This window comes from Cydia splendana, chromosome Z, assembly GCF_910591565.1.
Source record: "Cydia splendana chromosome Z, ilCydSple1.2, whole genome shotgun sequence".
In the NCBI taxonomy this organism is placed as follows: Eukaryota; Metazoa; Arthropoda; class Insecta; order Lepidoptera; family Tortricidae; genus Cydia; species Cydia splendana.
In genome coordinates, this window is record NC_085987.1 from 6763117 (window position 1) to 6786594 (window position 23478).

The 23478-nt window shown below is 39.6% G+C and overlaps 2 protein-coding genes across 5 annotated transcripts in view; one reads left to right on the plus strand and one right to left on the minus strand.

Annotated features, from left to right (window-relative positions):
- Positions 1-467: 467 nt before the first annotated feature.
- Positions 468-1970, minus strand: LOC134804400 (ZZ-type zinc finger-containing protein 3). 2 transcript variants are annotated; one of them, XM_063777431.1, is made up of 2 exons: positions 1804-1970; positions 468-1660 (listed from the first exon to the last, which is right to left on the minus strand). In XM_063777431.1, exon 2 carries the CDS (start codon positions 1654-1656, stop codon positions 610-612), a length of 1047 nt encoding a protein of 348 aa, XP_063633501.1. In that variant the 5' UTR covers positions 1657-1660; positions 1804-1970; the 3' UTR covers positions 468-609. The 2 variants fall into 2 exon arrangements, with proteins under 2 accessions (XP_063633501.1, XP_063633502.1); XM_063777432.1 differs by having other exon boundaries at positions 1856-1952.
- A 20072-nt stretch (positions 1971-22042) lies between these two features.
- LOC134804272 (GTPase-activating Rap/Ran-GAP domain-like protein 3) overlaps positions 22043-23478 on the plus strand; it is a 155423-nt gene continuing 153987 nt past the window's right edge. For all 3 annotated transcript variants that reach the window (XM_063777258.1, XM_063777259.1, XM_063777260.1), the window contains exon 1: positions 22043-22635. In XM_063777258.1, the coding sequence (XP_063633328.1) occupies positions 22484-22635 (152 nt within the window). In that variant the 5' untranslated portion in view covers positions 22043-22483. The remainder of the gene's footprint in view (positions 22636-23478) is intronic.

A 23478-nucleotide genomic window follows, 5' to 3' on the forward strand; every position in this document is an offset into this window, starting at 1 on the left:
CCACATAAAAATACTTAAACTGCATGAATCAGTTTGTTGTAAAATAAAAAAAAATATCAACACAATTATGTTATTTAATAGTCTTGAAAGTATCCCATTTTGGTAGTCATAGACCGGGAGACAGTGACACATTTTACTGGGTCATTTGTACCAGTATGGCGGTTCGTCAGGGGTCTAAGTATACGTAATGAAGGAAAGAAAAATGATGGTCATAGCGCTGGTACCGGCGGCCCAATCGCGTGGGCGTTAGTCGAACGTGTCGGATATGAGGATTTTTGTGGAACAAATCGTTTGACACTCGTATTTTATCCGACACGTTCGACTAACGCCCACGCGATTGGGCCGCCGGTACCAGCGCTATGACCATCATTTTTCTTTCCTTCATTACGTACTTAGACCCCTGACGAACCGCCATACTGGTACAAATGACCCAGTAAAATGTGTCACTGTCTCCTGGTCTATCATTACTATGTCATCTTTTAAAAAGTTTTGTAAATACTATACAGACAATTAAATTACAGTTTAACATTCCTTCTTGAAAAATCAGAATATATAAGCATGTTATAATGCTAGTCAGTGTAATTTTGGCATAAATGTCCTATAAATTATCTAACACCATTTATTATTAAGTGTTTGTCTAGATTTCTCTGGTGTACTGGATGTTGACTGGACAGTACTGGAATCCAATGGTATCCGAACTGGGGTCAATTTTTCTGTCGGTAGGTGCTTTACGACACAGTCTGTGCAGTAATCTGTGCCGGCATTGTCAGTCCACCGTGCACCCAGGAAACCTTTAGCCTGGCAGCCAACACACATAGTATTTTTCTGGTACACGGGTGCAGTTTCATCAAGCGCCCTCTGTTGTTTAGCTGCCCGTAACAACTCCACTATGTGTTTGTTGCCAACTTTTGTCTCAGTGGCTGTGGCCATAGTTACTGTGTATGAAGTGTCAGCAACATCATACATGTCTTCCATTTTCACAGGAACATGCAGCTGAGGGAAGAAATTTGATTTTTTGTAAAGTATTGATTTGCATTTATCCCGCCCCACACCTTTGGGTGTCCGTCCCGGTATGGGCAAGCCGGCTTTGGCTAATTTTGCAAAATACTTTTGCACTCTACTCATTACTTGGATGGGGGTACGAGTTCTAAGTGCTTTGGCAATCTTTTTGTACCGCCTTGCTTCTATTGGTTCTTCAGGGTAAATTTCTAAAAGTTCTTCCAATCTTTTTTGTTCCTCGCAGGACCAAAGCTGATTGAAAGTCTCCGGCTTGCTGTCAGTGTATTTTCGCCCACGCACTTTCAATCCAGCTTCTGAAATATCTGGTTTTATGTCTCTATTAAATTCATCAATTTCATGAGCATTGTCTACTCCATATTGGTCCCAGTCTATTGTAGGTATCTCTCTGATGTGATGGCGAGGCGGAAACTGAATTGTGCCAGCCTGTAGCTTTTGAACAAACTCCAATGGTTCCTCCAGCGCCTTGTTTTGTGCTTCAGTCAACTCCTCTATGTCTTTTAAAGCAGCTACTCTTTGGGACTCGAGCACAACAATATATTTCAACAAATCATTGTAGTCCTTATTTCCACGCAGCGCGAGGTGGTCTGTCTCAAATGCAAATTCACCATTCGACTCCGGGTTTTCGATACCGTCCATAGCTCTGCAAATAAACACGAGCAATTGTTTTAGACGCTGCCAAGAACATGAACACGAAATCCATTATATCGTTGCCAAGTAGTCCAAAACGTTTAAGTGTTAAAATAAAAAAGAAACTAAACAGTGTAAAACATAAAAAGTGCAAACCGGAGTTCAGAAGCAGCTCCCTCGAAGGGTGGACGAGCGGGTAAGTAGAGACTTTGGCACGTTGATAAGGATTTTCTAGTTTTGCACGTTATTTTAATAGACCTATATATTATTATTTAATGACAGGTTTTGTTCCCTTTTTATTATTAATTCTGTTGAGCTTCATATCAATATCATATCACACTATTGACACTATAATGACACTATGTGTCACTGTCAGCTGTCAAAAATCTCAGAAACATTCCTAACATGTAACACTTTACTTCCGTCTTTAACAAGCCGAGCAAGATAATGCGAATGTAGCTGCATTACAATATTATTGCCTTAACAATTATTTATAGTACAGTGGACCTATTATACTTTATATATGTGGGAAAATCGATAAGTTTATAATTTAGATAGTTTCTGAACGTAACCTGTTTTTAAGAAAGACGCCATCTACCAACTTCTAATAAAACTTGTTCGCTATACGACAGAGCTTGCAAGGTAAAGTTACTGTTGAGCTCCGTGATGCGCCAAGTGTGGCTAAGTAGTGTTGTACAAACAGATTAATAGATGGCGCTAAAATAAAAAACACGAATAATTTCTTGTAGTCATCAAAATAAAGTACTTTTAATAAGAATTACATTATATTATTTTGATGTTTCTTGCTACTGAAGTAGGCAGGATTACTGCAGCAGTATTGCAGCGAGACATTACTGCCGACTGCATTGCTGCCACAAATGTCCAATCGATGCAGCAGTAATTCGGGTGGGTATTTGGTATAACCTTTGGTATAAGTACCTAGTTCGAATCTGAACGGTAATTTTGTTATCATTCGCTCGTACTTGTTCGTAGTTTACCTATTACGATATGTTTAAATCTACTTAGGTAGGTACTCTAAAATTAGGTATTGTTTTTGACCCGCCTCACTAATAACAAAGTTACATATGTCTTTGCTAATAATAAGGTACTACCTTTGGTACTACCTCCAAAACGTAATTCAAGACCAAAAAAAGTAAGAAAATGTTGCCACTGCAATAATTTGTTTGTAACATAGTAAATTCCTGTTGATAAATAATCACGCTAAGATAATTTATTTATTAGTAATTTTACTCCTACGATTTAAAAGAGTACTTTTATTTACTTATTTTTACATAAATACAAGACGCGCTAGTAAAAAGTGGCAACTTTTTTTGGTCTTGAATTACGTTTTGGAGCTTATTTGTATGCATTAGATAACATTTCACCGAATTTGTCCTGCAGTTCGTAGGTAATTACGAAGTTGTTTGAATTTTACTGATGCGTGAGCTGAGGACGCAGTGATGCCCATCAGTTTAGTTGCAGTACGAAGTTGAAAGCAGGAGTATTTCTCAAAGGCAAATGCGACAGCGCGAATTAAGTTTAGCTGAGGAACTATTTGGATATCTATCCGCTCGGGGACTCGGAGGTTCATGCAGTTTCGAATAGTTACTGCTATGTTTGCTAAGCAGAAATTGCGCATAATTTTGTAGGTAGTGTAGTACAGTACTAGGTTAAATACAATACTGGTATACTAATGACTCGAGGCATGTCAGAGAGAGAAGGTTTCGACAATTCCAATTTTCAATTACGAGCAAACTTCCGGCGCCGACCTCAGCTGAACTGAAAGTAATTCAACTTTGCAAATTAAAACATAGCGGTCTCATATAAAGGGTTTAGTGCTGCCGAGCGTAGATTTATGTATGACCAGGGGGGTGTCACTACGCAGTTCAGGTACATTTGGCCGGCGGGCCTCCCGGGCAGGGCAGGCGTATGGCAGTGGGCTGCCGCTCGACCGCACGATAGTCGTGCCACGTGGCGCTCGCGCAAATAAGATTCACCGTTCGTGCGCGGTTATAAGTTTCAATTTTGTTGCAGGCGGCGCGTATAGGTATAATTTTATACCTAAATCTGACTTTTGTGAAGGAGTGAATTTTCTGTACGGTAGGTAGTACTATTAGTTATTCTGTGGCATGACTAACATTTGCAATGGCCGGGTGGCGGGTATGTAGAATTATGTAGCTACCACCAGTTGGGCACTGACATAACCGCTATCGAGAACGTCACTTACTTTCTATGCATCTCGCTCGTACGCATATTAGTGCCAGCGAGATGTATAGAAAGTAAATTACATACCTAGACGTTAGCGTACCTGTCAGTTTTGCCAATGTCAGTGACACATGGTACGGTACGGTTAGCACTGGCGAGTGGCAGAAATGCCAACAAGTTTGGATTTGCTGTTATCGAGCGTCATCAGCCGTATTCGATTTTAACAGTAGGATAAGAATTCGATCTGTAATTAAAATCAGAATACGCCTGACAATGATAGACTGGTAATGCTGGTAACTATTTATTAATGGCTTATTATTAACCGGGCAACTAAAATATTAAACAGGAACTTTCATTGGGCATATAATAATATAATTTGGCTGTGCATTAATATTTTAGCGCCAATAAATTTATATTAGCCTCAAATATAAGCATCATATTATTAAAAAAAAACTGGCAGCAAAATCAAGGCACCCATATAATTTATAGGGAACTTGAAATGATAACTTGGCGTCTAAAATAATAAGTTGCCAACTAATATTGTAAAGCGATCATAAAATTTGGTTATCATCTAGTTGTTCACATCTAAGTAATCATATTAAGCATAATTATCGTTTCAGGTAGTATTTCAATACGAAAGCAGTTAAATTTAATGAATATTGGTCACTATTTACACAAAACACCTCAAATTAATTTACCAATGCGCAATGGTCAGTATACTAATAGTCGAAATTCCTAATCATGAAACACTTAATGGCCATTATACCATTAGATTATTCAATTTTTAATTACCAATTTCCATAGTTACCACTGTGTTCTGCCAAAGTCAAAAGATAGGTGCGACGACGAGCGAAGCGAGGAGGAGCGTGTTAGGTTGACCGTGTAGTGACCAAACAAAATATTTTAAAAGAACTTCATTTTTGAATTAATTGATACTCGTTTTCTTTTTAAAATGTGCTTCATAAATGGTCTCCAATATAATAATTCAGTTGCCAAATAACCTGCCTAAAAATAATCCAAAGCTGTAACGGCATTAAAATACAACTAATATTGATATACCGGGTGTGGCCTGTAACATGAGCAAAAAATTTAACTGTGGGCTGTACTCCTCATACTGACCAACATTTGTTCAGCGACTTTTAAAAATTACTTGTGGTTTGATTTTTAATACACTTAAAAGTTTATTCTAAGACGCAATGTATTGCGAATTTTGTTATGTTTAAGGCGTGACAAGCAACGTCAATCACAATGATATGGCGTGGCGATGGCATCCATTGGAGATAATATTTATTTTGTATGAAAAATAGGGAGTCTAAATACTTCATAATTTTTAAAAGTTGTTGAACAAAAGTGTCACCGTTTGAGGAGTACAGTCTATGTTTTAATTATTTGCTCGTGTTACAGGTACAGGCCACACCCGGTATTTTAAGGCTCCGTTTTTGTTGCCAATCTATAAATTTTAGTACCCATATCTATTTTTTTAAACTACCCAAATTCGATTAATTAGTTGACCGGTTAAATACGTGCCTTTATTAATGTGATTCAATGGGCAATGTGTAATAGCACTAATAGCCGACGCATACTAATTCGGCCGAATGTGGAATTTGGTGGACGCGTACCGTAATGGCTCCTCTACACGATGGGCCAACGCCGGCCACTCCAAAGGACGCATTTATGCGTTAGAGGGAGCAAGTGATATTGCTATCTCATTCTACCGCATAGCTGCGTCCCTTGGAATGGCCGGCGTTGGCCCATCGTGTAGAGGAGCCATAACATGCCGCGACGGCCGATCGCATCCACTTGGCGTGCTCCCTAAATACTAAATTAATACTTATCCTTACGACCATTCTTACGGTGGTGGGAACAATACATTTTGAACCTTCTTATACTCTAATAATAGCTCCAAAGTCACTGTCATATTATTATTATTTTTAGTCACAGTAAATTTACTGGCCATCTATTGACAAACAATTAAAACTAAAAAATTCGGTGTGAATATCAAACGGTGTCAACGCCATCTAAACGAGCATAGGCCAAAGATGTGGCGCAATCTATCAGAGAATGACTTTTTCTTGATTTCCGAGGCACGTTTTTTCCTTAGACTTTATTCATCGTATACGGAGTTATAAATGTGTTTGATAGCTCTAAGCTGCACTTTCTTCACTTCACGACACAAGTGAGATCTAGGGCATCGTTTTTATAAATGGCCGCGCGCCCGCTGTGTTCTTACACGATCACAACAATTTAATTAAGTGTCCTCAACGAGACCGCGGGAGACACTTGCTGCGCCGCCAAGGAACCCGTTTTACTATTACCACTCGCTGGGGAACTGTATGTACACATAAGAATAGATACCCTGTGTCGCCTTCATACACCAGTCAAATCTTACAATAAAAAAACATTGCGTGATGTAGTTCTATATTTTTTGTATGTTGTTTGGAGTCCTTGGAGGAATGTGAAACTATGTTTTGCAAGCAAAAACAAGTTGTGCTCCCTGCGTAATTTACAAAAAACTGCGAAAATTTCGGAGTTTTTTCAGTTTTTGCACTTTTATTATAAAACTATGGGTTTTTGGTCAAAACTTGCTATGTAATGTTAAAAGAACATTAAATTTGGAACAATTTAAGCTCATGTACAGCGCCGCATGTTAAATAGTTCATGAGATATGGAACTTTAAAAAAAGGGTATTTTTTTCCTTAGAATGAAATTTTTAGTTTTTCCTATATTTCAGGACAAATATCGGCACAACCGCTCATGCTATGAGATATATTGCGATGAATAAAGTTGTAGCAAATTTAATTACCTTTCATTTAAGCGCAAAAAAGGGTCAGTAAGTTCTACAGTTCTCTAGTTATCGTAAAAAAATGAAATTGCTACAATGAGGAAGGCAACTAATGTATTGTTTAAGGCATAGTCAAAATCCGTACAAAAGGCAGTACCATCGTCGAGAGTGACATCTACGATTAGCTTTTACCGGTCTTCTCCGATAGCAGCAGAGCGATGTTAGAGATCAACCATTTTTAAAATGCACTCCCCTCTTAAGCACTTCATTCATTCAGTAATGAAATCAAGATACAAACTGTAGTTTGGCTTGTTTTGGTCGTAGCCATTGATTGTAGTCTACGATACCGATTATTATTTAAGAATTAGTTCTTGTTTTGATACGACCTTGACGATAGTTCACGGTGATTGGCGTGGTGTTGGCGAAACGCACCAGAATCACTGAAAGTCTTGTGTCAATAGATATCTAGCTGTCGCTTTTTGGTGCTCTTGAGTGTACTGTGAGTCGTGTTAATACAAGATCACGATAATATCCTAACCACAACAAATTGATACATCAGAATCAGCTACCATTACCCACTCTAGGTATACGTTTGTGTTATAATCCACGGGTTTTAACTAGCAATAGCCTATTACTACGAGTCTTAACTATATACATAGGTGTATAGATTGACAAACTAAATCGGGAATAGAAGAAGAACTAAACGAAACACGTAGTATGTACTAGTTTTTATTCAGTAAGGTATAGATAAGTGTGTGTTAACATGATGCATGTTCTGTCAAGCCGGGCAGATTGCATACATTTGTTACTTTCTAGCAATGAGACATTCTTTTGGCATAATTAGTTAATCATGTTAACATTGAGATATATTTGGTTACGAATTACACATAGCTGTACTATGCCAAATAATTTACAAAATTTTAGTTATCGGTACTTAAATATCCAATTTGTAACTCAAAAACTTCAATATGTATTTGCCGTATTTTCTATTGACAAATTAGTCCAATTATTTTTATTTTTAATTGGTCCAGACTATAAATACATTTATACAGTAAAGACTGAAATAGGTATTTATAGTCACAACCCGTGGATTGACAACTCACTGAGCAGTAGCTCCACATACATTTAGCCTTAACAGCCATTGGAAAAGAATTTGCAATATTACGTGTAAATACGGTAAACCACTGAAGAAGTTATAATATACTGGTAACTTGACAAGACTGAGTCACATACATGCCTATAGCACAAACATATACTTAGCGTGGGTAATGGTAGCTGATTCTGATGTATCGATTTGTTGTGGTTAGGATATTATTGTGATCTTGTATTTAACACGACTCACAGTCTGAGTGTACAAGAGCGCCAAAAAGCGACAGCTAGATATCTAATGACACAACTTCCATTGATTCTGGTGCGTTTCGCCAACACCACGCCAATCACCGTGAACTATCGTCAAGGTCGTATCAAAACAAGAACTAATTCTTAAATAAGAATCGGTATCGTGGACTACAATCAATGGCTACGACCAAAAAGTGGAGCCTAAAAACAAGCCAAACTACAGTTTGTATCTTGATTTCATTACTGAATGAATGAAGTGCTTAACAGGGGAGTGCATTTTAAAAATGGTTGATCTCTAACATCGCTCTGCTGCTATCGGAGAAGACCGGTAAAAGCTAATCGTAGATGTCACTCTCGACGATGGTACTGCCTTTTGTACGGATTTTGACAATGCCTTAAACAATACATTAGTTGCCTTCCTCATTATAGCAATTTCATTTTTTTACGATAACTAGAGAACTGTAGAACTTACTGACCCTTTTTTGTGCTTAAATGAAAGGTAATTAAATTTGCTACAACTTTATTCATGGCAATATATCTCATAGCATGAGCGGTTGTGCCGATATTAGTCCTGAAATATAGAAAAAACTAAAAATTTTATTCTAAGGAAAAAAATACCCTTTTTTTAAAGTTCCATATCTCATGAACTATTTAACATGCGGCGCTGTACATGGGCTTAAATTGTTCCAAATTTAATGTTCTTTTAACATTACATAGCAAGTTTTGACCATAAACCCATAGTTTTATAATAAAAGTGCAAAAACTGAAAAAACTCCGAAATTTTTGGAGTTTTTTGCAAATTACGCAGGGAGCACAACTTTTTTTTGCTTGCAAAACATTGTTTCACATTCCTCCAAGGACTCCAAACAACATACAAAAAATATAGAACTACATCACGCATTGTTTTTTTAGGACATTTTTTTGTAAGATTTGACTGATGTATTCAGTCCAGACCAAAGGAATGGCGATTTAGACACACGCGGCGAGTAATCCAGTAACTTTGTCGAATTTTGTAACCTGGCTCTTCTGCGTCAAATCCGGTAGTTCTGATTTTTTGCAGGCTTGTTTATGATGTTGGCCCAATGAATAATCCAAGTTTGTGACCTCGAGCGCCGAACGCAACTTTGTCAAAAATCTAATAAACCACAATTTTTTTTAGATTTGGGCGATTATAACCCTGAAGTACTAGTTTTTGATAGTAACTTCCTAGTGTCTTATTGTAGCAAATTTAGTCTACTTTAAAAACGCCCTAGGAAGTTACTACCAAAAACTAGTAAGTACTTTAGGGTTATAATCGCCCGAATCTAAAAAAAATGCGGTTTATCCGATTTTTGACAAAGTTGCGTTCGGCGCTCGAAGTCACAAACTTGGATTATTCATTGGGCCAACATCATAAACAAGTCTGCAAAAAATCAGAACTACCGGATTTGACGCAAAAGAGCCAGGTTACAAAATTCGACAAAGTTACTGGATTATTCGCCGCGTGTGTCTAAATATTCGTATGAAGTATAAACACGACATTCACACTTGGGCCAACAGAAAAAAGCGAATACGATAATTTTAATTGTACTACTACATGTAACATTACATTGTGTACCTAGTTGTTTGTTATATGTTAAATAAAAGAAATATATGGCAAATATATACGAACAAATCCTCTTCACATGTTTTTTTTTGGCCGATTTGGCTTATTTGCTATTGCAAATACGCGAACACGAACGCCACGTGCGCAGTGCCAGCATTATAGGTAATCAGCGAAAAGTATGTAAGAAATGAAAAACTATCCATTTTATGCTCATGGTAGACCATGCAAACTTAAACTCTTGATTGTTTGGAAGGAAATGGAAAAAAAGGAAGGAAGTTGAATATGCTTTCCCAAAATAATGGCAAGGATATCGCATTTCCGTCCATTCCATAAACCATTAAATTTTCGCTAAATCGGTAAACAGCTTTTGAGGTGATCTATTAATATCGGCCTTCGCTTGATCTGTAAGTAGTACCTACTGAACGTGACATCCTGTAAACACATTATCTGCCCGATTCGAACTTGTGAAAAAGTGACGTCACATTTGACACTGACATATCTAATCCATATCGTTTCTAGATCTATTAATTGACGTATCTTAAAGTGCGAATGGGGCCGTATCACGCTAGAGATCTCGGTTTCCCACTGGCTACGATCCTGGCATTTTAACCTGACATTTATTTTGTATTTCCCAGATTTTATCGAGTGTCAGGGTCGGCTCCTTTCAACTCCCACTTCCACTTTTCCCTTCATTCTCTCTGTAATATAAGAATAGCTAGCTGGCTTTTAATAGCGAGAACCTTTTATTATGGCTATAAATGTACAGTTAATTAATAGAAAAGGTAAAGAGGAAATATTAACAAAAAGGAATTTTAAATCTGGCACTGATATTTTATCTCTCTTTAATTGTTTATAGCAAGAAATGAGGACGCACGCGGTTTATGATTTCACTCGCACCGGCTCGTAGGTAACAAGAGTAGTACCTACGGTCGAGGAAATTGATTATTTAGTAGTGTGCGGTTCGCTTGACATTGTTCAGCTCTTAACATAAGTATGTACAACCAAATTTACTTAAACCGCAAATTAAGCACTGCAACCAAATTAATTAAGAATCAATTCCTCGACCGTATGTAGGTACATACATACCTAAACTTTATAAATATCAGTGTACAGCCACACGCTAAGGCCGAGTACCTGTATTACTAAATGGACTGAAACGATATGGAATCAAATGGTACTCAGGCGTTGCATGTGCCTGCACAGACTGCATAAAATAAGGTGGGAGGCGATAGCAAGGGATCCTTTTTTTTTTTTTTTTTTTATCGATCGCCCAGGCTCAAGCGACCGATTAAGGCTGAAGGAGTCTTATGCCACAGCAAGGGTTCCTGTAAAAAGGTGGTGGATGGGAGCCTCTACTCTCAGAGTGTCGCCCTGAGCAAGCAGAGGTTTTTTGGGTATGGAGGTAGTGAAACACCAACGGACAATTGGTATCTGATTTATTTACAATTTACATTTCTTTATATACACAACTTTACCTATAGCACACATATGTAAATCTTATATGTATTCCATCCGTATAAAGTGCAACCAAGACAATATGTTTCTGCTAGCTTATGCCCTAGATTGATCTGAGTGGATCAGCGCGATGCGCTGACGAAATCTGTTGCTTAAACAATCAGGTACTTAGTTACATCTTTCCAAATTAAATATAACTCAAGCATACACACGAATACACAAAATATTTACATAGGAAATAAAATTGGGTTACCTACATGAAATGGCGTTATGCTTCATAAGTACAAACATTGTAAAATAATCTAACTACACGTAGAAAGGTCAACTTTAAACAGCAATTCTTAAGACAGGAGTAAAACTAAAAGCTTTTTAAACTTAACATCGGGAGAAACTGGGAATTCAGCTGCTAGCGCACTAGTTACAGGGATCTTATCAACTTAGTACCTGATGTACAAGTATATAGGTACACCCAACAGTCCTAGCTCAGAGCTGCGTACTAAAAGCACTGGAAATAAACGACCCAAATACCCGACCCAATACCCAAGTAACCGGATTTCAAAATCAATCAACATTGAAAGAGAAATCAAACATTTTAACGGGAAATAATAATAATAGTTAAGCCAGCTCATATTTATTTAGTGCGAACAAATGTTTTAACCGGGAGGACAATTCTAATTTAACAATTTGTTGTGGTTTTGATTAGAGATGCAACGGGTAGTTGTTTGCCCGGATACCGGATACCGGATATTCCGCCTGGCCATCGGCCGAATATCCAGTATCCGGTACCCGGCCACCGAATATTCGGCCGACGGAACTATACCTATATTTCGGTAATGCAGGTGCGCATTGTGCAGGTTTTGACTTGTTTCGTATTGAACTGTCGCGGGCACTCATTTCTAGTTTCGAAATGAGTGCGCTTGCAAGTCAGTGGAATGTTTAATATGTTTTAAAATAATAAACAATTTGTATACTCCCAATTCTCCTAAATCAAATGTTACTATCCGGTATCCGGCCGGATACAAGGTCACTATCCGGTATCCGGCCGGATAGTAAGTGATTATCCGTTATCCGGCCGGATAGTAGGTCACTATCCGGTATCCGGCCGGATAGTAGGTCACCATCCGTTATCCGGCCGGATAGTAGGTCGCTTATCCGGTATCCGGCCGGATATTAAAATGATGGCCGGATACCGGATAGTAACCGAATATCCAGTGCATCTCTTAGTTTTGATAGAACCTTGACGATCTAGGAAGAAGTTTCACTTGACCTGACACTTTTTAAGCGTCAAACAAAATTGCACCCGTCAAATCGCGGTATGCAAATAATACTTTGTAAAGATAGAGTTAGACCTAAAAATCCTGCAGCGATTATGAATATGACTTATAAATTTATACGTTATATTTTCATGGAAGTTTGACGTTTAAAATAACACTTGTAATACGTGGACTATCAAAATCGCTGCAGACTTTTCTTGGTCTAACTCTATAGGTACCTACACATTCCCAGTGGCGGATTTGCCCTAAGGCCCAGAAGGCCCGGGCCTAGGGCGGCAAGATATTTAGGGGCGGCAAATTGTGACAAGAAATTCGCTGCTAACATAACAAGAAATAAAGTCAAAGTGTAGTCAATATGCATCCTCCGGTGCTGAAAAAGGGGCGGCTACAGGGCCTGGGGCCTAGGGCGTCAAAGACTGCAAATCCGCCACTGCACATTCCGCGAAAATCCTTGACTATCACTAGAATATCCGTAGTTGGAACCCACGGCCACAAGCACATAATAAGTAGGTAATAGTAGTACTACCGTACAGAAAGGAAACTTCTTACAAAACCGAAGTTTGACAGCGGTCCAGGGACGAATCATGCTGTCCCTTTCTAATGTATGGCACTATGCCTTTCGCCTATTTAGGGTTGTCAAAATTCAAGTAATTATCTTATCTGTGGTCGTACACGCGAAGGGACGTCAAGTTGTGTCAGCCCCAATAATTTCTCGCAGCAATGCTGAGCCGAACGGAGCCGTGAATGCCCGAAAGGGAGAGTTTCACACCTCTGTCACCAGTTACAGCTGCTAGTTGCCTGCGCGCTCGGCTACCAGTGTTCAAGCCTAGACAGTAACTCATTCAAATTTATTCCCCGACTGTCGATGTTATCCTTCCAAATTGTTCTACTTTCGATGTTGTAAAGTGCTATTTTATGGGCCCGAAGGTTTTGAGAAACCACTTTAATGATGCAAGCTCTATGATGCTTATTCTGTTGGAAGAAAGTACATTTTAGCTAAAGAAAACGTCGTTCCAACTAAAGTTTTCTATACGTGAGTGCTTTTGTTTTCTTTGAGTTACAACTTTATTTGCTTATTTTGTTACTTTATTGGCTTTTTTTATTACTTACACCAAGAATTTGAAATACAGCATTGCAATGACTATAGAATGACTAGGTGTTTCTTTTGTATTCGTATCATGACCCGGGGTTCTATTCAACTCGCCTAATGATAGGTGTGATATGTGACTAGTAACTTCCCATTTTTCTTATAAATTTACATTAAAGCAGAGCTATGTCCGTGTTACTTGTGTAGAGCTACGGCTATGCTACGATCGGGGCTACGGCGTAGCGCGCTACAATAATGTCTCGAAGTCTTTTATGCCACACGGCCCGATTCGAACTTTAACTGCCGTATTCGAACTTCAAGATATTCACAAGAGACGACACGTACTAGATCCATTCTAGATTTAAGTTATAGTTTAGATATCAACTAGTTCTCTTTTGCAGCGCAATTCGGGCAACCAATGTCACTTTTACGTTAGATAGCGTAAGATATCTATTAGATATGAATTGGATCTCTAAGTCATATCCTGAGGAAATCGTTCAAGAGTATCTCCAGAATCGTGTAAATGTCAAATTTGACAGGTTAGATCTTAAACATATCGTTACGAGGGTTGCACTGAAAATGTCGGGAATAGAGAAAACTGTCGCATCTAGACGGTCAATCTTTATTTTAATACATACTTAAACTCAAACTGACCACGCATATAAATTTTCTTTTGAAAGTAATCATTCTGTAATGCACACGGCTCATAATCCCAAAGTCCTTTTTGTATGGCGATTTTGGGGCCTTAGTGGTTTTGTATGAAATTCGTGGAGTAGCCAACGGAATTGAAGTTTTTTTACATATATATATATATATATAAAAGATTTTTTTACTGTTGTCATATGAATATTTAGGAATGTCGAAATCTGCCGATATGCAACTTTTTTGGCAGTCTTTTTAATTAACAGCACAAATGCGATTTTAATTTTTGACGTCGCTTTGGAATGACATGCTTCTTTAAGATCACCCATGGGATAAAATGAAAGTGACTTTCATATTTAATTTTAACTGCAAACGAGCGTACGATGAACTCTAGTTCATAAAAAAATATATAACAGAAGCCCATTGTAACTTTTATTTGTTCGCTGAGGGCATATTGAAAACCGTTTAAAAATATGATCCGAAAAATCACTTGGCCAAAAATTCAAATAATGTTCCACATACAATTTTCAAATTGCCAGTAATTCTTAAATACAAATGACAACCAAATGGAATATACCTTAAAAGTTTTATAAAGAGTTACATTTTTATAAATTATATGCCTGTTTCTATTATGTTATTTCTAAGTGTCCCATTCCCGAATCTTTCAGTGCGACCCTCGTATCGTATCTTGGTGATGTCTAAAAGATATCTAATAGATGTCTATTTCAAAATCCGAAACGGGCCCTAAGATACGTCAATTAATAGATGTAGAAACGATATGGATTAGATGATATAAACGATGGAGAACAAAAACGTCACTTTTTACACTGACACATCTAATCCATATCTAGATCTATTAATTGACGTATCTTAAAGTTCGAATCGGGCAGACAGTACATAGGTACCTACTATGCTACTAAAGATCTAGTTAGTATGTAATATATTATATCTGAAACAACAATTTTGTGTTGTTATTCTGTCCTATCAATCAGGCGACAATAGTAACATAGTTTGTTACAAGGAATACGTTCTACTAATAGTTATGCTATGCATTAAATAAATGAATAAATAGTATAGGGCATTATCACACTAATTGACTAAGTTCCACAGTAAGCTCAATAAGGTTTCTGTTGTGGCTTAAATTTAGACAACGATATATGTAATAAAAAATAAGTTCAAAAACTAAAACCCGACTACTGCAAATGCGCGCTCTAAAAAGTATGAAACAAGATAGAATTCTTATCTGAAATTATCATATAGCAAAATTATAAGAGTTATCATTTTTTTATATATTTACAGAGATATTCAAAGGATCGCCTTGGACGTATGCCACGATTATAAACTTTAAGGTAAAGTGGCATACGACCACGGCTATCCTCTGAATCTCTGTAAATATATAAAAAAATTATAACTCTTTAATTTTCCTATATGATAATTTCAGATAAGAATTCTATCTTGTTTCATACTTTTTAGAGCGCGATTTGCAGTAGTCGGGTTTTAGTTTTTGAACTTATTTTTTATTTAATTAATTTTGGGGTCAGGATTTCGTTACTTACAATAATAGTTATTTGAAGTCACTTTATATTACTTTTGCGAGGGCGTCCTCAGTACAGAAATGCACGCAGAGCGCCGCATATATCGGGCTACGCCCGATAACCTTTGGCATGAAGGCGTCTTCGGCGCCTGGCTTTGGAAAGCGTACAGCGAGCCTCGTACGTCGGGCTACGCCCGACTCTTTTAGTATGAGGGCGCCGATGGCGCCCTGCTTTGGAAGGCGTACATCGTGCCTCGTACGTCGGGCTACGCCCGACTCTTTTAGTATGAGGGCGCCGAAGGCGCCCGGCTTTGGAACGCGTACATCGTGCCTCGTACGTCGGGCTACGCCCGACTCTTTTAGTATGAGGGCGCCGAAGGCGCCCGGCTTCGGAACGCGTACATCGTGCTTCGTACGTCGGGCTACGCCCGACTCTTTTAGTATGAGGGCGCCGAAGGCGCCCGGCTTTTGAACGCGTACATCGTGCTTCGTACGTCGGGCTACGGCCGACTCTTTTAGTATGAGGGCGCCGAAGGCGCCCGGCTTTGGAACGCGTAAAGCGAGCCTCGTACGTCGGGCTACGCCCGACTCTTTTAGTATGAGGGCGCCGAAGGCGCCCGGCTTTGGAACGCGTACATCGTGCCTCGTACGTCGGGCTACGCCAGACTCTTTTAGTATGAGGGCGCCGAAGGCGCCCGGCTTTGGAACGCGTACATCGTGCTTCGTACGTCGGGCTACGGCCGACTCTTTTAGTATGAGGGCGCCGAAGGCGCCCGGCTTTGGAACGCGTACATCGTGCTTCGTACGTCGGGCTACGTCCGACTCTTTTAGTATGAGGGCGCCGAAGGTGCCCGGCTTTAGAACGCGTACATCGTGCTTCGTACTTCGGGCTACGGCCGACTCTTTTAGTATGAGGGCGCCTTCGGCGCCCGGCTTTGGCACGCGTACAGCGAGCCTCGTACGTCGGTCTACGCCCGACTCTTTTAGTATGAGGGCGCAGAAGGCGCCCGGCTTAGGAACGCGTACATCGTGCCTCGTACGTCGGGCTACGCCAAACTCTTTTAGTATGAGGGCGCCGAAAGCACCCGGCTTTGGAACGCGTATCGTGCTTCCATCATCATCGCACATCGTGCTTCATGCGTCGGGCTTCGCCCGACTCTTTTAGTATGAGGGCGCCTTCGGCGCCCGGCTTTGGAACGCGTACAGCGAGCCTCGTACATCGGGCTACGCCCGACTCGTTTAGTATGAGGGCGCCTCGGCTTTGGAACGCGTACATCAGGCCTCGTACGTTGGGCTACGCCCGACTCTTTTAGTATGAGGGTGCCGAAGGCGCCCGGCTTTGGACCGCGTACAGCGCGCCACGTACATCGGGCTACGCCTGACCCTTTTAGTGTCGCCTTTTGGACCGAGTCCGGTGCGTCACATAGGTACGTTTCAGTATGCTTCGCCAGACCACTGCGAATTTTGACGAGGTGAATATACTAAGATTACTAAGCAACTTTTACCACGGGACCAAACCCGATCTCGTAAAAAAATTTGCTGATCTGGACTTCTATACCTATTCACGTTATAAAATATTGCAGGTCATTAAAAAACACCATGTATATAGCGGCCAAACAAATTTCTTTTGAAAAATCCTTCTTGTATCGCCGTAGTCGCGTAACACGCTGATAGATAGAATCCAGAGCGATTGTAAATTCGTTTCGAATTACCTACCAGATAAATTAATGTTTTATCGGGTGCATCCAAGCAAAGCCGGGTGCAAAAGCTAACAATATGTATATATTTGAAATGTGCTAATTGAGCTCTTTCAAATGATATACAACACGTCATCATTACTTATTTTAATTTTTTTGGGTTCGTGACTTTTTTGTGACGTCGTATAGCCTATAACCAGCGGACAATTAAGACGATTCGAATGACATGTCGTTTATCAAATTTCAATGAGTACTTTAGAAGTTATGAGGGAACAGATGAACATACATGCATACATACATACATACATACATACATACATACCCACAAACATACCGGTCAAAATCATAACCCTCCTTTTACGTTGCCGTAGTCGGGTAATAAATAAATATTTATAAATATGTACTTAAATACTTAGAAAACACCCATGATTCAGGAACAAATATATGTGTTTATCAAACAAATAAATGACCTTACCAGGATTACAGAAAAAAGTAATGTAAATTACATGTTTTCTTTTAAAAGCTATTAAATATTGTATTGTGAAACTGTTGTGAATTTGTGTACAGCATACCAAAAAATAAACATTTAGTAAGTTTTTGGAAAAATTTCTTTTTTGGTACAAGTTTTTATCGCTGACTGTACTTTTCTTACGACAGACAACTAATACTCATCGAGACAATTCTAAAAACCCCTAACACAATTAGGTTGCGTTGTTTCATCACAGAGTTCCTAAGTATGGCCACCTCCTGTCTCCATCATCAGATCAGTCGGCAGTACCATATATTATTGTATTGTCATCAGACCTTCATTCAGCTGCCAATTTTCATGACGCTACGATCCTTGGAACATGGTTAAATTAGTTACCTTAGATTCCATTACATAGTTAGTTTCATACAGGTCGACCCAATAAAAGCTTGTTAATATAGCCGTGTATTTCAATACTGCTGCCACTGCTGTCAGTCAGTTAATTGACCGATCCTAGTCCGAGCTGTTCACCAATCTTCCCAACCCATTTCAACCCTAATGCTAACACGGCAGATGACAACTATGACAAGTATAATTGCCTCCTTCTCCAGCTCAAACTCGAGGTCCGTGGAAGCTAAATAACGCCCCGCTTGCCCTTTCGCCAGATATCCAAGCACACAGATAAAAAAAGACCTTGAACCAAGGATTTTTTTTTTCAAGATCTTTTAGAATTAGGTACGTAATATGGAAACTCGAAAATGTGTTCGTCCAAAAAAAATGTTTTGAAGTAATTATATGTAGATATTGCGCCAAGGACTACTTTCTTGTAGTTTTGATTCAATATATCTTGACCCAAGTAATAAAACACCCTCCTTTCTCAGACCTCAAACCTACAGTTTTGGCGTTAGAACGTTGAATGTTCGTTTAATGGGACGTTGGGCGGTAATTAAAGCCTAGGCTACGAGTAGAACACGCATTGTGTTCGCCACCCGCGGTTTTGATCACGGAATCCCATCGCACAAGAAATAATACTTTAAGTGCTCACTTGTTTCATTTCCAACGAGACAACGACGCTAGCATTTAAATGCAAGAATTTTCTTTCTATTGGTGATTAATACGGTCTATTATAATTAAGATAATACTGATTGACTACTTAAATATAAAACAATAAAAATTTATATTATAATTGGTGAAAATATACAGGGTGGCTAAAAAATAAGTGCATTTCCATTGCCAGGGAGGTTTTGGGACTATACTGAGCAATTTTTACTATAGGACAGAAAGGCTCCTTGTACTGTGAGTGGTAAACAACAGATCCGCCTACTAGTTCAAAATTTGATTTTTTCTGGTAAAAACCTAGTGTGGAATTAACACATTCAATGCCAGCGCGTGCTACGTGTAGCATGTGAAAACCCGTATGTAGCGAAAAGCGACTACGGACTCAGCGCCCGCCTGGCGGGTTGCTGGCAGTGAATGTGTTAAAGAGAAACCACCTAGACGAGGTAAGGTTAATACATTATATATACAACATTTTAAACATTACATTTTGGAGCTTCGCTCCAAAACCCGAGTCGTTGATGTTGGGGTGAAGACCGCCAGGCTAAAGTGGGACTGGGCTGGACATGTTTGCCGGATGCATGATGACAGATGGGCCAAAATAGCCACTAGCTGGCATCCCCAGGGTAGTCGAGGCAGAGGCAGACCGAGAAAGAGATGGCGGGACGACCTGGATGCATTCCAGCGGGATTGGCGGGATCTTGCTCAGCACAGGGAAGACTGGAAAGGGAGAGGGGAGGCCTTTGCCCAGCAGTGGGACACACACATGGGCTAGTAAAAAAAAATTGAACTACATACGCATTTATTTCTACCTTCAAACATATGCTTCAAGGAATAAGACGCAAAATAGTACACGTCCATTTCAAATGACCGTAAAACTACAAATCGACCAAGAATAAAAAGGTCTTAAGGTACCCAGATCCACTAGGGCATTGTTGCACTTTTGTGCTCAGTTTTAGCACAGATGCCTTATCCTAGAACTAGATGGACCGTACAAGATGCATAGCGGTGAACAAACATAGGCGCCCTAAACCTAAACAAAACCTACAAAGTTGAGTACAACTGCTCCATTCAGTTGCGTTTTGCATTTTTACGTATAATTTTGACATTGGTTATGGTAGTATTCTTCTTCTTCCTCGCGTTATCCCGGCATTTAGCCACGGCTCATGGGAGCCTGGGGTCCGCTTGACAACTAATCCCAAGAATTGACGTAGGCACTAGTTTTTACGAAAGCTAGCCATCTGACTTTCCAACCCAGAGGGGAAACTAGGCCTTATTGGGATTAGTCCGGTTTCCTCACGATGTTTTCCTTCACCGAAAAGCGACTGGTAAATATCAAATGATATATCGTACATAAGTTCCGAAAAACTCATTGGTACGAGCCGGGGTTTGAACTCGCGACCTCCGGATTGCAAGTCGCACGCTCTTACCGCTAGGCCACCAGCGCTCCATTGGTTATGGTAGTATACCTACCTATAATTACAAAGCTAGGTTTTAGTTAAAAATGTTGACATTTTAGTAACAACTCACTATACAATAATTTGTTGTCCAAGTTTGATTGCATGTTTGTTGCGCCGCCGTAAAAGAAGATTATATTATGTTAGTATTTAATGTCTATTTTTGTAGTAGGTACCTAATATAAAACGGTATTTATGTAGTGCATAATTATTTTCCCTCGTATTTTCACGGAAACTTACGAACGTGTCTTGCTATTTCAGTCAGTCTCGGTACAAAAAGTACTGAAGTTGACTGAAATAGCATGACAAATACGAACGTTTCCGAGAAAAAACGATGGAAAACAATTATGGACTACATCTGTACATACGTGTATCTATGTACCTATACAGGGTGGACAAAAAATAAGTGCATTCCCGTTGCCAGGGAGATTTGGGATTATACTGAGCAATTTTTACTATGGGACCCCTAAATCACGAAAAAAAAATTTGGCTGTTTCATAAATTTTGGTTAGTCCATTTTCTATGGGAGGGTAAATTTCGGGGTTGGTCCCGTAGTAAAAGTTGCTCAGCATAATCCCAAAACCTCCCTGGCAAGGGGAATGCACTTATTTTTTGGCCACTCTGTATACACGGATGTACAGATGTAGTCCATAATTGTTTTCCATCGTATTTTCTCGGAAACGGATTTTTTGGCCACCGTGTGTACTAACCTCGAGTTTTAGTAAATGCTTCAAAATGCTGAGTCTATACGTTGTCGTCCAATATTTCAAATGACCATCGACCAAGAGCCAGAAGGTCATATCTTGCACGGATCTCTGTCGTATTGAGGCTCTATTGTTCCGAGATATGAGAGAGGCGTGCGTACGCACAGGGGCGGTTTTTGGCAGGATTCCCCCATAACCCGGTCACCGACCCACCTGCAGGGCGTTGTCAACTGCAGCGGGCTTAAGACAATGCTATTTGTTCTAGTTTAATAAGGCCGGGGCCAAAATTGTGTCAATGTACTCTCGATATCTATTTTTTTCTTCATATGATCTTAAATAATAACCATTAGTTTTCTTTCAAACAGAACCTGTTGTATTAAGGTTAATAATGTTTAATTATTTTTGAATTGATTGCAGTCATGACAGCCATAAAAGTCATTTTTATTTATACTAATTATACCGACTTGGTTCCTCTAGTCTGCCTTCTATTTTGATTATACGCAAAGTTAAAAATCTCTTTAATACACAAGTAATTCTGAAATCCGTTTTATGTAGACCAACATTTAATGGTCACTGGATTTTATATGTCTATTTTTCAAACATTACGATATGCAGGGCAAAGTTAACAAATAAGTATTAATTTAATATGTAGGTCAAGTATGTTTACGAGAATGTTAGACAATGGGCCCGATTCGGATTTTGAAATAGACATCTATTAGACATATTTTAGACATCATCAAGATACGATAACGATATATTTAAGATCTAACCTGTTAACTTTGACATTTGCGCGATTCTGGAGACACTGTTGAACGATTTCCACAGGATATGACTTAGAGATCCAATTCACATCTAGTAGATATCTTACTCTATCTAACGTAAAAGTGACATTGGTTGCCCGAATTGCGCTGCAAAAGAGAACTAGTTGATATCTAAACTATAACGTATCTAGAATGGATCTAGTACGTGTCGTCTCTTGTGAATATCTTGAAGTTCGAATACGGCAGAATGTCTAAGTAATTAAAATCTAACCTTGCTCTCTGAAGAAAAGGTATACATATGTATAACATGCACCAAACATTCGCTTTAAAAGTGTCCAATGTTTAATTTAACAATGAAATCTCCCTATGCGCCGCTACAGCAGTAGGCAATACTAGTATAGGACAGCTGGTACTATAAGGCAGCAGCGGCGCGACTCACGGCAGTTCTGTTCGCGCCGCCCAACGGACCAGTCGCGACGCTCCCTCAACCACCACTCGAAAAACAATTCAAAAACACTTCATAACTATAAACAAACAATTGACATTCGCGTCTGTGTTGTATGGAAACTCTTCTTGACTGAGCCGATTATGAGCGAGAAGTGTATAAACATGTGATTAACTTAGTAAACACATAACTTTGGGACGTGAATGATTTGCCGCATTTAACCGTGCCAGTGTACAATACGAACGGAACTTTTCGCAAGTTCACGCATTCTAAAATGTGAATATACGGATTTTTTTTTAATTAGCACAATGATAGAAAGACTCAGGCAATGTTTCGTGTGATGTCGGGATGCTTTGTCTCGAGTCCATAATGGCGCGGTGGCGCGAGCGTGGCGAGCGGCGCGAGATGGAGGAGAGCCGCCGCCTGCGCAGCCGCAGCCTTTGCTCCTCCGCCGAGGGCAGCCTGTTCCAACTCCTGCACCGACGAGCTAGCAGTGCGATGTAAGCCTTTCCATTACATTTGCCTATGCCTCGACCACCGCACGCACACTCGCTGACCGCCATACTTCGTGGCGTCAGCGTCGAGCGTATCTTCCTGATATGTAAGGATTTTTTTATGGGTTATGCCTGGATTTTACCAGGAACAACTAACTTTTTGTAGAAACATGGTTAAAGTCGTTCAAAAGCAAATTTAGGGGGTTTGCGAGGTCCGTCGCGTCCGAAGCTGCGATGCGCGACGGATCGCGTCTACGTACAAAAATCCGTACGGTACTAATGGAGCTCGGTGTCATTGGTGTGGCATACCCAGCGGCGCGCACCGCATCTTCATCCGAAAGCACGAATCGTCGTGCGATTTGCACCTTCGCACGGTGAGTCGGAGCCAATGTGTTATACCGTGCGACTTTTGCATACAAATCGAGATTCTACAGTACAAAGTTAAAAATCGCAGCATCGGAAGTTGTTCCGAAGTGCGAAGCAGTGTGCCATGGCCCATAATTGCATGACGACACGACGGATGTATTACGTCGAAGGATGGTTAAAAGAATACAATATTCTCACTAATTAAACGAATTAATTCTAATAAACCTATTTCTCAATTTTTTTTTAAAAACAATGTCAAAGGATCAATTAAAATAATTCCCGACAAGAACAGGAAATGCCGCTTTGACTTGTTTTCCTGGTAATTTAATTAATCATTAGGTGTAAAAATAGAGTGATTTAAGAAACAGTAAAGGCGTACCTACACCTACCAGCGAGTCCTACGCCATTATAACCCCAATAGTCAAAAACAGTATTGAGGATTCCGGACATTCGATTCCCAACACTATTTAAAACTAAACACCA

Excerpts from the sequence above, each read along its gene's own strand:
- LOC134804400 (XM_063777431.1), bottom strand. The coding sequence starts at position 1,656 with ATGGACGGTATCGAAAACCCGGAGTCGAATGGTGAATTTGCATTTGAG.